Source organism: Oncorhynchus kisutch, unplaced genomic scaffold (assembly GCF_002021735.2).
Source record: "Oncorhynchus kisutch isolate 150728-3 unplaced genomic scaffold, Okis_V2 scaffold3334, whole genome shotgun sequence".
Classification (NCBI taxonomy): Eukaryota; Metazoa; Chordata; class Actinopteri; order Salmoniformes; family Salmonidae; genus Oncorhynchus; species Oncorhynchus kisutch.
This window is the reverse complement of record NW_022265279.1, coordinates 210,191-225,000: the sequence shown is the minus strand read 5'-3', so window position 1 is coordinate 225,000 and position 14,810 is coordinate 210,191. Positions and strand designations below refer to the sequence as shown.

General features: G+C 52.3%; 1 protein-coding gene across 1 annotated transcript in view; it reads left to right on the top strand.

The window, feature by feature from the left end:
• Positions 1 to 6,933, top strand: part of LOC116352978 (synaptic vesicle glycoprotein 2B-like) — a 58,233-nt gene extending 51,300 nt beyond the window's left edge. Inside the window, exons 8-13 of the mRNA XM_031820389.1 lie at positions 751 to 839; positions 1,068 to 1,232; positions 1,352 to 1,485; positions 4,274 to 4,477; positions 4,789 to 4,948; positions 5,276 to 6,933. Coding sequence (XP_031676249.1) covers positions 751 to 839; positions 1,068 to 1,232; positions 1,352 to 1,485; positions 4,274 to 4,477; positions 4,789 to 4,948; positions 5,276 to 5,459 — 936 coding nt within the window. The 3' untranslated portion in view covers positions 5,460 to 6,933. The remainder of the gene's footprint in view (positions 1 to 750; positions 840 to 1,067; positions 1,233 to 1,351; positions 1,486 to 4,273; positions 4,478 to 4,788; positions 4,949 to 5,275) is intronic.
• Positions 6,934 to 14,810: the final 7,877 nt, after the last annotated feature.

Below are 14,810 nucleotides of genomic sequence, written 5' to 3'. Positions count from 1 at the left end.
CTCAAACAGGTAACAGCAGGACTGTCAGACACACCAACCTCCTCAAACAGGTAACAGCAGGACCGTCACACACCAACCTCCTCAAACAGGTAACAGCTGGACTGTCAGACACCAACCTCCTCAAACAGGTAACAGCTGGACTGTCAGACACCAACCTCCTCAAACAGGTAACAGCTGGACTGTCAGACACACCAACCTCCTCAAACAGGTAACATCTAGTAGCCATTTCAGGGGGGAGCCCCAACCGGGATTCAATCAGTGTCCAGCGACTGTCAACACAACACCTCAGCCATTACACCAAGAGATCCTAAACACTAGGAGGATGCTAGGTGTTAGATTGCTACAGTACATATTCTTGATTTAAAATGTTAGAGTTTTTCAACATTGTCAATAGCACTGCTCATAAGAGTGTGTTGAAAACTGTCAATAGCACTGCTCATAAGAGTGTGTTGAAAACTGTCAATAGCACTGCTCATAAGAGTGTGTTGAAAACTGTCAATAGCACTGCTCATAAGAGTGTGTTGAAAACTGTCAATAGCACTGCTCATAAGAGTGTGTTGAAAACTGTCAATAGCACTGCTCATAAGAGTGTGTTGAAAACTGTCAATAGCACTGCTCATAAGACTGTGTTGAAAACTGTCAATAGCACTGCTCATAAGAGTGTGTTGAAAACTGTCAATAGCACTGCTGATAAGAGTGTGTCTGAACCAGGAGGATGACTTGTTTGTGTTGTTGATTCTATGTCTCCAGGTGATGCAGAACGTGATGTCCCTGGCAGCACCAGACCTCAGACTGCAGGGTCTGTTCCTGGCTATCGTCTGGTTCACCATGGCCTTCAGGTAAACAAACAGTAGTAACCTTTTGTTGTGAGTATATTCAACAGACCCCCCTGTTATCCCATCAGGTGCTCCTCAACCAACACAGGAGATATCCAATCCAGTCAAAGCTCTCCAGATGGGGAACGTCTGCATATCTAACACGTGATAGCTTGCTACCTGTCGAGAGCACTGCCAAGTCACTATTGGACGTGTCAATCATGACGGGGTACTGTTACTTCTGTGTCTCAGCTACCACGGACTGTCGGTGTGGTTCCCTGACATGATCAAGTACATGCAGTATGAGGAGTACGAGTCCAAGGTGAAACTCTTCCATCGAGAACGAGTGGAGCGATTCCACTTCAACTTCTCCCTGGTCAACCAGATCCACAAAGAGGGAGAATATGTCCATGACAAGTATGTCACAGATGGGATATTTTGAGTGGACAACTAGTACGTTACAATGTTGTCAGATGTCTTCCCTGAAGCAGGGCTGTTCTCTCTCTAAAAAAAACCTTGTGCTATCTCTTATCTAGGTTCATGGATATAGAGATCAAGTCTGTGAAGTTTGAAGATTCCCTGTTTGAGAACTGTTACTTTGAGGACGTCAGGTCAACCAACACATACTTTGAGAACTGCACCATCAAGAACACGGTCTTCTATAACACAGGTAGGTGTTATATCTGTGCATAGATTCTCACAAATCAATCCATTTATCCCTGATTCAAGCTCCATAGAGAGACCAGACAAGGTTGTACAATGTCTCCCTTGCTGTTCACCTTAGCCATTGATATGTGAGGTGTATTATGTATGTGATGTACAGTGCATTCGGAAGGTATTCAGACCCCTCATAATGTTCCACATTATTTACGTTCCAGCCCTATTCTAAAATGGATTCAAAATATTTAAAAAATCCTTATCAATCTACACATAAATCCTCACAATGACAAAGCGGATTTTTTTAAATTTTTATGTTCACTGATTTATAAAAAATAAATACCTTATCTTCTTGAGACTAGGGGGCAGTATTTTGATGTTTGGATGAAAAACGTACCCAAATTAAACTGCTTATTTCTCGGGTCCAGAAGCTAGAATATGCATATAATATGCAGATTAGGATAGAGAACACTCTAAAGTTTCCAAAACTGTCAAAAGATTGTCTGTGAGTATAACAGAACAGATATTGCAGGCGAAAACCCGAGGAAAATCCAACCAGGAAGTGCTGTTATTTTGAAACCTCTGTTCCATTGCATGCCTACCCTCCATTTAAAGGGATATCAACCAGATTACAGTATTTAGACATAGTTTTAGGCTTTTATTCTGAAAAATGAGCGAGAATGATCACATCGCGTCAGTGGATAGCTGTGTGTCCCCAGAGTTTTACATGCGCGAGCAGCTTGGAGCAGACCTTTTCTCTCTCTCTCCTATTGAAAAAGCTACCGTCCGGTTGAAATATTATCGATTATTAATTGTAAAAACAACCTGAGGATTGATTATAAAAAACTTTGACATGTTTCTACGAACTTTACGGATACTATTTGGAATTTTCATCTGCCCGTCGTGATCAACACGATCCTGTGGATTACTCAACAAAACGCACCAACCAAATGGAGGTTTTTGGATATAAAAAAACAAACATTTATTGTGTAACTGGGAGTCTGGGAATATCATCAAAGGTAAGCAATTCATTTTATTGCTTTTCTGAGTTTCGTGACCAATCTACTTTGCTGCTAGCTGTTTGTAATGTTTTGTCTGCTGAGAGAGCTGCCCTAACATAAACGCTTGGTTTGCTTTCGCTGAAAAGCATTTTTGAAATCTAACATGCCAGGTGGATTAACAACAAGTTAAGCTGTGTTTTGGTATATTTTGGTGTGATTTCATGAAAATTCAATATTTTTTGTAATTTCATTTAAATTTGGCGCTCTGCAATTCAGCGGATGTTGACAAAAATGATCCCGCAAGAGGGATCGGTGCACCAAGAGGTTATTTACATAAGCATTGGGATTCTTTGCTTTAAGACTCAAACATGAGCTCAGGTGTATCCTGTTTCCATTGATCATCCTTGAGATGTTTCTACAACTTGATTGGAGTCCACCTGTGATAAATTCAATTGATTGAAAATGATTTGGAAATGCACACACCTGTCTATATAAGGTCCCACAGTTGACAGTGCATGTCAGAGCAAAAACCAAGCCATGAGGTCGAAGGAATTGTCCGTAGAGCTCCGACACAGGATTGTGTCATGGCACAGATCTTGGGAAGGGTGCCAAAACATTTCTGTCCCGAAGAACACAGTGGCCTCCATCATTCTTAAATGGAAGAAGTTTGGAATCACCAAGACTCTTCCTAGAGCTGGCCGCCCGGCCAAACTGAGCAATTGGGGGAGAAGGGACTTGGTTAGGGAGGTGACTAAGACGCCCATGTTCACTATGACAGAGCTCCAGAGTTCCTCTGTGGAGATGGGAGAACCTTCCAAAAGGACAACCATCTCTGCAGCACTCTAGCAATCAGGCCTTTATGGTAGACTGGCCAGATGGAAACCACTCTTCAGTAAAAGGCACATGACAGCCCACTTGGAGTTTGCCAAAAGGCATCTAAGGACTCTCAGATGATGAGAAACAAGATTCCCGTTTCTGATGAAACCAAGATTGAACTCTTTCGCTTGAATGCCAAGCATCAAGTCTGGAGGAAACCTGGCACCATCCCTACAGTGAAGCATGGTGGTGGCAGCATCATGCTGTGGGGATGTTTTTCAGTGGCAGGGACTGGGAGACTAGTTAGGTTTGAGGGAAAGATGAACTGAGCAAAGTACAGAGAGACCCTTGATGAAAACCTGCTCCAGAGCACTCAGGACCTCAGACTGGAGCGAAAGTTCACCTTCCAACAGGACAACGACCCTAAGCACACAGCCAAGACAATACAAGGGTGGCTTCGGGTCAAATCTCTGAATGTCCTTGAGTGGCCGAGCCAGAGCCCGGACTTGAATCCAATCGAACATCTCTGGAGAGACCTGAAAATAGCTGAGCAGCGACGCTCCCTATCCAACCTGACAGAACTTGAGAGGATCTGCAGTGAAGAAACTACCCAAATACAGGTGTGCCAAGCTGGTAGCGTCACACCCGAGAAGACTCAGTGCTGTAATCGCTGCCAAAGTGCTTCAATAAAGTACTGAGTAAAGGGTCTGAATGTGATATTTCCATGTTTAAATTTTAAGACATTTGCAAAGATTTCTAAAAACCTGTTTTTGCTTTGTAATTATGGTGTATTGTGTGTAGATTTATGAGTGAATAAAATAAAAAAAATAAAAACATTTGAGAGTAATACTGTAATGTAACAGAAAGTAGGACAAGTGAAGGGTTCTGAATGCTTTCTGAATGCACTGTAAACGTGACGTTGAACAGAGCACAGATCCCCTTATGATCTCATTTGGGACTGTCCTTTATCTCCGTGACTGGCAGACCTTTGGGAAGACTCTAAGTTTATAGACTGTCGGATGGAAAATGCCACGTTTCTCCATCCGAAGAAAGGCTGCCATCTGAACTTCCAGGAGGAGAACGACATCGTCATCTACATGGTCAGCTTCCTGGGGAGTCTAGCGACACTGCCAGGCAACATCCTGTCAGCCCTCTTCATGGACAAGATAGGAAGGATCAAAATTATAGGTGAGGGAAGTGAAGACACATATGTGGCTCAGTGGGAAAATAGTCAATGGTACAAAACAACCTGAAACTATGGCAGCAACTCTGAAATCATTCTCTCTCTCTCTGTCTGTCTCTTTCACTCTGTCTCCCTCTCTCTCCCTCTCTGCCCCCCCTCTCTCTGTCTCTCTCTCTCTCTCCCTCTCTGCCCCCCCCCCCTGTCTGTCTGTCTGTCTGTCTGTCTGTCTGTCTGTCTGTCTCTGTCTCTCTCTCTCTCTGTCTCTCTCTCTCTCTCTCTCTCTCTCTCTCTCTCTCTCTCTCTCTCTCTCCACCAGGTGGTTCTATGCTGATATCAGCAGTTTGTACGTTCCTCCTGCTCCTCAGCTTCAGTCAGGGGGCAGTTATATTATTTCAGTGCCTTTTCTACGCTACCAGCGTTGCGGCCTGGAACGGACTGGAAGTTATCACAGTAGAAATCTACCCTTCTGCTAAAAGGTACAGAGAACCACAATCTCCATGTCAATGTCCTGGTATCAGACGGATGTTTGTGTTGTTCATGATGAAGGATTTAGGTGGTCATTGGAAATTGTGAATAATTGAAGGAGTTTTGTGGATAAATACTATAAACCAAAGGTTTTCAACTGGTTTTGCCTTGGGACCCAAACTGAAGCAGGTTGTTTCAAATTGAACCAGGTAGTTTTTACTCAGGCACCTGTGATCCATTCAAAACCTCCCGACCCGCCGGTTAAGAAACACTGTTGTAAACTGTCCTTTAAGCACCTGCCCTAAACCCACTGATGTCTCTACCTCTCTCTTCCTCAGATGCACAGCGTTCGGAGTGCTGAACGGTACCTGTAAGCTGGCAGCCATTATTGGCAGCGTCATCTTTGCCAAGTTCATCGGCATCACAAAGATCATCCCCATTTTCCTGGCGTTCGCAGCGCTGGCCTGTGGAGGTCTGCTGGCCACCAAACTGCCCGACACACGGGAGAAGATCCTGGAGTGAAAACAGCTAAACATCTACAGCATCAAGGGTTGTAAAATTCCTGTGACTTTCCACAGGTTCTCAAAACATCTTGGCGGGAGGATTCACAGACTTCCTGCTTAAACGTGGGAATTTGGGGAAAGTTAGTGGAATTTTGCAAACTTTTACAACGTCACGGCCAAATAAAGATGTCTGTACATATATGTTGGTCCAGTTGGGAGAGAGACTTCCACATGTGAAGTGAGTTGTGTGTGACAGAATAGGGGAGGGGCTTTCTGTTCCCATGGTGATGTATAGAAAGAACGGTACCATGATCAAGACATGTCACCATTTTACATTGTTTGATATTGTGTTTTTCTTCTGTACACCCCCCACCCTTCTGTACACCACCCAGGTAGAGCAGGACATGTCACTCTGTATTTGGTATGTTTTAAAATGTGTTTCAAATGATTTTAAATTAAAATGAAAGAATACGATAAATATATTTACTTGGAAGACGAGAAATATATCTACTTGGAAGATGACAGACAGTTTTACCATGTTGTGCTTTGATTTAAAACTAACTGTTCAGGAAAGGTATTGGGTTGACATTTGGGTTGGAATTCAACGACGGCTAAGGTTTCAACATAACGCTATTGTACGATTCAGAACCACTTTTCCATTGTCCTTGTTCCATTCCATTGTGTGAACGTTCATCTCGGGTAGTCAGGTGCTTGATTCGTCCCATTTCCTCTTTGCCCTTAACTTTCCATCTGAACCACTGAATGTGGTTCAGAATCCCCTCCATTCTATTCCACACCCCCTTCTTTCCAAGGACTCCATTTATATATATGCATCCCTGTGTATCGCTCAGCATCTGGTCTTCAGCTCCTGTTGTATCTATTAACCAGGACGACAACCTCTTCTGCTGTACAGTGGATGCATCTGTTGACGTACCAATATGTTTGTTGTATTGTTTGTGTTCAGTCTCTCCTTGTCCAGAAGAGCTGTGTTCTAGATACTGATTCTATTAAATCCAGTCTAGTCTGTGTTCAGTCTCTTCTTTTCCAGAAGAGCTGTGTTCTAGATACTGATTCTATTAAATCCTGTCTAGTCTGTGTTCAGTCTCTCCTTGTCCAGAAGAGCTGTGTTCTAGATACTGATTCTATTAAACCCTGTCTAGTCTGTGTTCAGTCTCTCCTTGTCCAGAAGAGCTGTGTTCTAGATACTGATTCTATTAAATCCTGTCTGGTCTGTGTTCAGTCTCTTCTTTTCCAGTGGAATGATACTGATTCTATTAAACCCTGTCTAGTCTGTGTTCAGTGTCTCCTTGTCCAGAAGAGCTGTGTTCTAGATACTGATTCTATTAAATCCTGTCTAGTCTGTGTTCAGTCTCTTCTTTTCCAGTGGAATGATACTGATTCTATTAAACCCTGTCTAGTCTGTGTTCAGTGTCTCCTTGTCCAGAAGAACTGTGTTCTAGATACTGATTCTATTAAATCCTGTCTAGTCTGTGTTCAGTCTCTCCTTTTCCAGTAGACTGATAGTGATTCTATTAAATCCTGTCTAGTCTGTGTTCAGGCTCTCCTTGTCCAGAAGAGCTGTGTTCTAGATATTGATTCTATTAAATCCTGTCTTGGTTGTCTGTTGCCATGACAATGTAAGACTTGTTTTTTTCTAAAATTATGTGTAAATGTGAGTTTAGACACTTTTATATTCTACTCTATTTTTAAAGTCACTAAGTATCATTTACAGCACTGTTTCCCAACTCTGGTCCTCCAGTACCCCCAACAGCCCAACCCTGGTCCTCCAGTACCCCCCAACAGCCCAACTCTGGTCCTCCAGTACCCCCCAACAGCCCAACTCTGGTCCTCCAGTACCCCCCCAACAGCCCAACTCTGGTCCTCCAGTATCCCCCAACAGCCCAACCCTGGTCCTCCAGTACCCCCCAACAGCCCAACTCTGGTCCTCCAGTACCCCCCAACAGCCCAACTCTGGTCCTCCAGTACCCCCCCAACAGCCCAACTCTGGTCCTCCAGTATCCCCCAACAGCCCAACTCTGGTCCTCCAGTACCCCCAACAGCCCAACTCTGGTCCTCCAGTACCCCCAAACAGCCCAACTCTGGTCCTCCAGTACCCCCCAACAGCCCAACCCTGGTCCTCCAGTACCCCCCAACAGCCCAACTCTGGTCTTCCAGTACCCCCAACAGCCCAACTCTGGTCCTCCAGTACCCCCCAACAGCCCAACTCTGGTCCTCCAGTACCCCCCAACATCCCAACTCTGGTCCTCCAGTACCCCCCAACAGCCCAACTCTGGTCCTCCAGTACCCCCCAACAGCCCAACTCTGGTCCTCCAGTACCCCCCAACATCCCAACTCTGGTCCTCCAGTACCCCCCAACAGCCCAACTCTGGTCCTCCAGTACCCCCCAACAGCCCAACTCTGGTCCTCCAGTACCCCCCAACAGCCCAACTCTGGTCCTCCAGTACCCCCCAACAGCCCAACTCTGGTCCTCCAGTACCCCCCAACAGCCCAACTCTGGTCCTCCAGTACCCCCCAACAGCCCAACCCTGGTCCTCCAGTACCCCCCAACAGCCCAACTCTGGTCCTCCAGTAACCCCCAACAGCCCAACTCTGGTCCTCCAGTACTCCCAACATCCCAACTCTGGTCCTCCAGAACCCCCCAACAGCCCAACTCTGGTCCTCATGTACCCCCCAACAGCCCAACTCTGGTCCTCCAGTACCCCCCAACAGCCCAACTCTGGTCCTCCAGTACCCCCCAACAGCCCAACTCTGGTCCTCCAGTACCCCCCAACAGCCCAACTCTGGTCCTCCTGTACCTCCCAACAGCCCATCTCTGGTCCTCCAGTACCCCCCAACAGCCCAACTCTGGTCCTCCAGTACCTCTAACTCTGGTCCACCAGTACCCCCAAAAGCCCAACCCTGGTCCTCCAGTACCTCTAACTCTGGTCCACCAGTACCCCCAACAGCCCAACTCTGGTCCTCCAGTACCCCCCAACAGCCCAACTCTGGTCCTCCAGTACCCCCCAACAGCCCAACTCTGGTCCTCCAGTACCCCCCAGCAGCCCAACTCTGGTCCTCCAGTACCCCCCAACAGCCCAACTCTGGTCCTCCAGTACCCCCCAACATCCCAACCCTGGTCCTCCAGTACCCCCCAACAGCCCAACTCTGGTCCTCCAGTACCCCCCAACAGCCCAACTCTGGTCCTCCAGTACCCCCAACAGCCAACTCTGGTCCTCCAGAACCCCCCAACAGCCAACCTGGTCCCCAGTACTCCCAACAGCCCAACTCTGGTCCTCCAGTACCCCCAACAGCCCAACTCTGGTCCTCCAGAACCCCCAACAGCCCAACTCTGGTCCTCCAGTACCTCTAACTGTGGTCCACCAGTACCCCCAACAGCCCAACCCTGGTCCTCCAGTACCTCTAACTCTGGTCCACCAGTACCCCCAACAGCCCAACTCTGGTCCTCCAGTACTCCCAACAGCCCAACTCTGGTCCTCCAGTACTCCCAACAGCCCAACTCTGGTCCTCCAGTACCCCCCAACAGCCCAACTCTGGTCCTCCAGTACCCCCCAACAGCCCAACTCTGGTCCTCCAGTACTCCCAACAGCCCAACTCTGGTCCTCCAGTACCCCCCAGCAGCCCAACTCTGGTCCTCCAGTACCCCCCAACAGCCCAACTCTGGTCCTCCAGTACCCCCCAACAGCCCAACTCTGGTCCTCCAGTACTCCCAACATCCCAACCCTGGTCCTCCAGTACCCCCCAACAGCCCAACTCTGGTCCTCCAGTACCCCCCAGCAGCCCAACTCTGGTCCTCCAGTACTCCCAACATCCCAACCCTGGTCCTCCAGTACCCCCCAACAGCCCAACTCTGGTCCTCCAGTACTCCCAACAGCCCAACTCTGGTCCTCCAGTACCCCCCAACAGCCCAACTCTGGTCCTCCAGTACTCCCAACATCCCAACCCTGGTCCTCCAGTACCCCCCAACAACCCAAATCTGGTCCTCCAGTACCCCCCAACAGCCCAACTCTGGTCCTCCAGTACCCCCCAGCAGCCCAACTCTGGTCCTCCAGTACTCCCAACATCCCAACCCTGGTCCTCCAGTACCCCCCAACAGCCCAACGCTGGTCCTCCAGTACTCCCAACAGCCCAACTCTGGTCCTCCAGTACCCCCCAACAGCAAAACTCTGGTCCTCCAGTACCCCCCAGCAGCCCAACTCTGGTCCTCCAGTACCCCCCAACAGCCCAACTCTGGTCCTCCAGTACCCCCCAACAGCCCAACTCTGGTCCTCCAGTACCCCCCAGCAGCCCAACTCTGGTCCTCCAGTACTCCCAACATCCCAACTCTGGTCCTCCAGTACCCCCAACAGCCCAACTCTGGTCCTCCAGTACCCCCAACAGCCCAACTCTGGTCCTCCAGTACCCCCAAACATCCCAACTCTGGTCCTCCAGTACCCCCCAACAGCCCAACTCTGGTCCTCCAGTACTCCCAACATCCCAACCCTGGTCCTCCAGTACCCCCCAACAGCCCAACGCTGGTCCTCCAGTACTCCCAACAGCCCAACTCTGGTCCTCCAGTACCCCCCAACAGCCCAACTCTGGTCCTCCAGTACCCCCCAGCAGCCCAACTCTGGTCCTCCAGTACCCCCCAACAGCCCAACTCTGGTCCTCCAGTACCCCCCAGCAGCCCAACTCTGGTCCTCCAGTACTCCCAACATCCCAACTCTGGTCCTCCAGTACCCCCAACAGCCCAACTCTGGTCCTCCAGTACCCCCAACAGCCCAACTCTGGTCCTCCAGTACCCCCAAACATCCCAACTCTGGTCCTCCAGTACCCCCCAACATCCTAACTCTGGTCCTCCAGTACCCCCAACTCTGGTCCTCCAGTACCCCCAACAGCCCAACCCTGGTCCTCCAGTTCCCCCAACAGCCAAACTCTGGTCCTCCTTTACCCCCCCAACAGCCCGACCCTGGTCCTCCAGTACCCCCCAACAGCCCAACTCTGGTCCTCCAGTACCCACCCAACAGCTCAACTCTGGTCCTCCAGTACCCCCACCCCCCAGTACCCCCAACAGCCCAACTCTGGTCCTCCAGTACACACCCAAGAGCCCAACTCTGGTCCACCAGTACCCCCCAACAGCTCAACTCTGCTCCTCCAGTACCCCCAACATCTCAACCCTGGTCCTCCAGTACCCCAACAGCCCAACCCTGGTCCTTCAGTACCCCCCAACATCCCAACTCTGGTCCTCCAGTACCCCCACCCCCCCAGTACCCCCAACAGCCCAACTCTAGTCCTCCAGTACCCCCCAACATCCTAACTCTGGTCCTCCAGTACCCCCCAACAGCCCAACTCTGGTCCTCCAGTACCCCCACCCCCCAGTACCCCCCAACATCCTAACTCTGGTCCTCCAGTACCCCCCAACAGCCCAACTCTGGTCCTCCAGTACCCCCACCCCCCAGTACCCCCAACAGCCCAACTCTGGTCCTCCAGTATCCCCCAATAGCCCAACTCTGCTCCTCCAGTACCCCCCAACATCCCAACTCTGGTCCTCCAGTACCCCCAACTCTGGTCCTCCTGTACCCCCACCCCCCAGTACCCCCCAACAGCCCAATTCTGGTCCTCCAGTACCCCCAACAGCCCAACCCTGGTCCTCCAGTACCTCTAACTCTGGTCCACCAGTACCCCCAACAGCCCAACTCTGGTCCTCCAGTACTCCCAACAGCCCAACTCTGGTCCTCCAGTACTCCCAACAGCCCAACTCTGGTCCTCCAGTACCCCCCAACAGCCCAACTCTGGTCCTCCAGTACCCCCCAACAGCCCAACTCTGGTCCTCCAGTACTCCCAACAGCCCAACTCTGGTCCTCCAGTACCCCCCAGCAGCCCAACTCTGGTCCTCCAGTACCCCCCAACAGCCCAACTCTGGTCCTCCAGTACCCCCCAACAGCCCAACTCTGGTCCTCCAGTACTCCCAACAGCCCAACTCTGGTCCTCCAGTACTCCCAACAGCCCAACTCTGGTCCTACAGTACCCCCCAACAGCCAAACTCTGGTCCTCCTTTACCCCCCCAACAGCCCGACCCTGGTCCTCCAGTACCCCCCAACAGCCCAACTCTGGTCCTCCAGTACCCACCCAACAGCTCAACTCTGGTCCTCCAGTACCCCCCACCCCCCAGTACCCCCAACAGCCCAAACCTGGTCCTCCAGTACACACCCAAGAGCCCAACTCTGGTCCACCAGTACCCCCCAACAGCTCAACTCTGCTCCTCCAGTACCCCCACCCTGGTCCTCCAGTATCCCCCAACAGCTCAACTCTGGTCCTCCAGTATCCCCCAACAGCCCAAGTCTGGTCTTCCAGTATCCCCCAATAGCCCAACTCTGCTCCTCCAGTACCCCCAACATCTCAACCCTGGTCCTCCAGTACCCCAACATCCCAACTCTGGTCCTCCAGTACCCCCACCCCCCAGTACCCCCAACAGCCCAACTCTAGTCCTCCAGTACCCCCCAACATCCTAACTCTGGTCCTCCAGTACCCCCCAACAGCCCAACTCTGGTCCTCCAGTACCCCCACCCCCCAGTACCCCCAACAGCCCAACTCTGGTCCTCCAGTATCCCCCAATAGCCCAACTCTGCTCCTCCAGTACCCCCCAACATCCCAACTCTGGTCCTCCAGTACCCCCAACTCTGGTCCTCCTGTACCCCCACCCCCAGTACCCCCCAACAGCCCAATTCTGGTCCTCCAGTACCCCCAACAGCCCAACCCTGGTCCTCCAGTACCTCTAACTCTGGTCCACCAGTACCCCCAACAGCCCAACTCTGGTCCTCCAGTACTCCCAACAGCCCAACTCTGGTCCTCCAGTACTCCCAACAGCCCAACTCTGGTCCTCCAGTACCCCCCAACAGCCCAACTCTGGTCCTCCAGTACCCCCCAACAGCCCAACTCTGGTCCTCCAGTACTCCCAACAGCCCAACTCTGGTCCTCCAGTACCCCCCAGCAGCCCAACTCTGGTCCTCCAGTACACCCCAACAGCCCAACTCTGGTACTCCAGTACTCCCAACAGCCCAACTCTGGTCCTCCAGTACTCCCAACAGCCCAACTCTGGTCCTCCAGTACCCCCCAACAGCCCAACTCTGGTCCTCCAGTACCCCCCAACAGCCCAACTCTGGTCCTCCAGTACTCCCAACAGCCCAACTCTGGTCCTCCAGTACCCCCCAGCAGCCCAACTCTGGTCCTCCAGTACCCCCCAACAACCCAACTCTGGTCCTCCAGTACCCCCCAACAGCCCAACTCTGGTCCTCCAGTACCCCCCAGCAGCCCAACTCTGGTCCTCCAGTACTCCCAACATCCCAACCCTGGTCCTCCAGTACCCCCCAACAGCCCAACTCTGGTCCTCCAGTACTCCCAACAGCCCAACACTGGTCCTCCAGTACCCCCCAACAGCCCAACTCTGGTCCTCCAGTACCCCCCAGCAGCCCAACTCTGGTCCTCCAGTACCCCCCAACAGCCCAACTCTGGTCCTCCAGTACCCCCCAACAGCCCAACTCTGGTCCTCCAGTACCCCCCAGCAGCCCAACTCTGGTCCTCCAGTACTCCCAACATCCCAACTCTGGTCCTCCAGTACCCCCCAGCAGCCCAACTCTGGTCCTCCAGTACTCCCAACATCCCAACTCTGGTCCTCCAGTACCCCCCAACAGCCCAACTCTGGTCCTCCAGTACCCCCCAACAGCCCAACTCTGGTCCTCCAGTACCCCCCAACAGCCCAACTCTGGTCCTCCAGTACCCCCCAACAGCCCAACTCTGGTCCTCCAGTACCCCCCAACAGCCCAACTCTGGTCCTCCAGTACCCCCCAACAGCCCAACTCTGGTCCTCCAGTACCCCCCAACAGCCCAACTCTGGTCCTCCAGTACCCCCCAACAGCCCAACTCTGGTCCTCCAGTACCCCCCAACAGCCCAACTCTGGTCCTCCAGTACCCCCCAACAGCCCAACTCTGGTCCTCCAGTACCCCCCAACAGCCCAACTCTGGTCCTCCAGTACCCCCCAACAGCCCAACTCTGGTCCTCCAGTACCCCCCAACAGCCCAACTCTGGTCCTCCAGTACCCCCCAACAGCCCAACTCTGGTCCTCCCGTACCCCCAACAGCCCAACTCTGGTCCTCCAGTACCCCCCAACAGCCCGACTCTGGTCCTCCAGTACCCCCCCAACAGCCCAACTCTGGTCCTCCAGAACCCCCAACAGCCCAACTCTGGTCCTCCAGTACCCCCCAACAGCCCAACTCTGGTCCTCCAGTACCCCCCAACAGCCCAACTCTGGTCCTCCAGTACTCCCAACAGCCCAACTCTGGTCCTCCAGTACCCCCCAACAGCCCAACTCTGGTCCTCCAGTACTCCCAACAGCCCACCTCTGTTCCTCCAGTACCCCCCAACAGCCCAACTCTGGTCCTCCAGTACCCCCCAACAGCCCAACTCTGGTCCTCCAGTACCCCCCAACAGCCCAACTCTGGTCCTCCAGTACCCCCCAACAGCCCAACTCTGGTCCTCCAGAACCCCCCAACAGCCCAACTCTGGTCCTCCAGTACCCCCCAACAGCCCAACTCTGGTCCTCCAGTACCCCCCAACAGCCCAACTCTGGTCCTCCAGTACCCCCCAACAGCCCAACTCTGGTCCTCCAGAACCCCCCAACAGCCCAACTCTGGTCCTCCAGTACCCCCCAACAGCCCAACTCTGGTCCTCCAGTACCCCCCAACAGCCCAACTCTGGTCCTCCAGTACCCCCCAACAGCCCAACTCTGGTCCTCCAGAACCCCCCAACAGCCCAACTCTGGTCCTCCAGTACCCCCCAACAGCCCAACTCTGGTCCTCCAGTACTCCCAACAGCCCAACTCTGGTCCTCAAGTACCCCCCAACAGCCCAACTCTGGTCCTCCAGTACTCCCAACAGCCCAACTCTGGTCCTCCAGTACTCCCAACAGCCCAACTCTGGTCCTCCAGTACCCCCCAACAGCCCAACTCTGGTCCTCCAGTACTCCCAACAGCCCAACTCTGGTCCTTCTGTACCCCCCAACAGCCCAACTCTGGTTCTCCAGTACCCCCCCAACATCCTAACTCTGGTCCTCCAGTACCCCCAACCGCCCAACTCTGGTCCTCCAGTACCCCCAAACATCCCAACTCTGGTCCTCCAGTACCCCCCAACATCCTAACTCTGGTCCTCCAGTACCCCCAACTCTGGTCCTCCAGTTCCCCCAACAGCCAAACTCTGGTCCTCCTTTACCCCCCCAACAGCCCGACCCTGGTCCTCCAGTACCCCCCAACAGCCCAACTCTGGTCCTCCAGTACCCACCCAACAGCTCAACTCTGGTCCTCCAGTACCCCCACCCCCC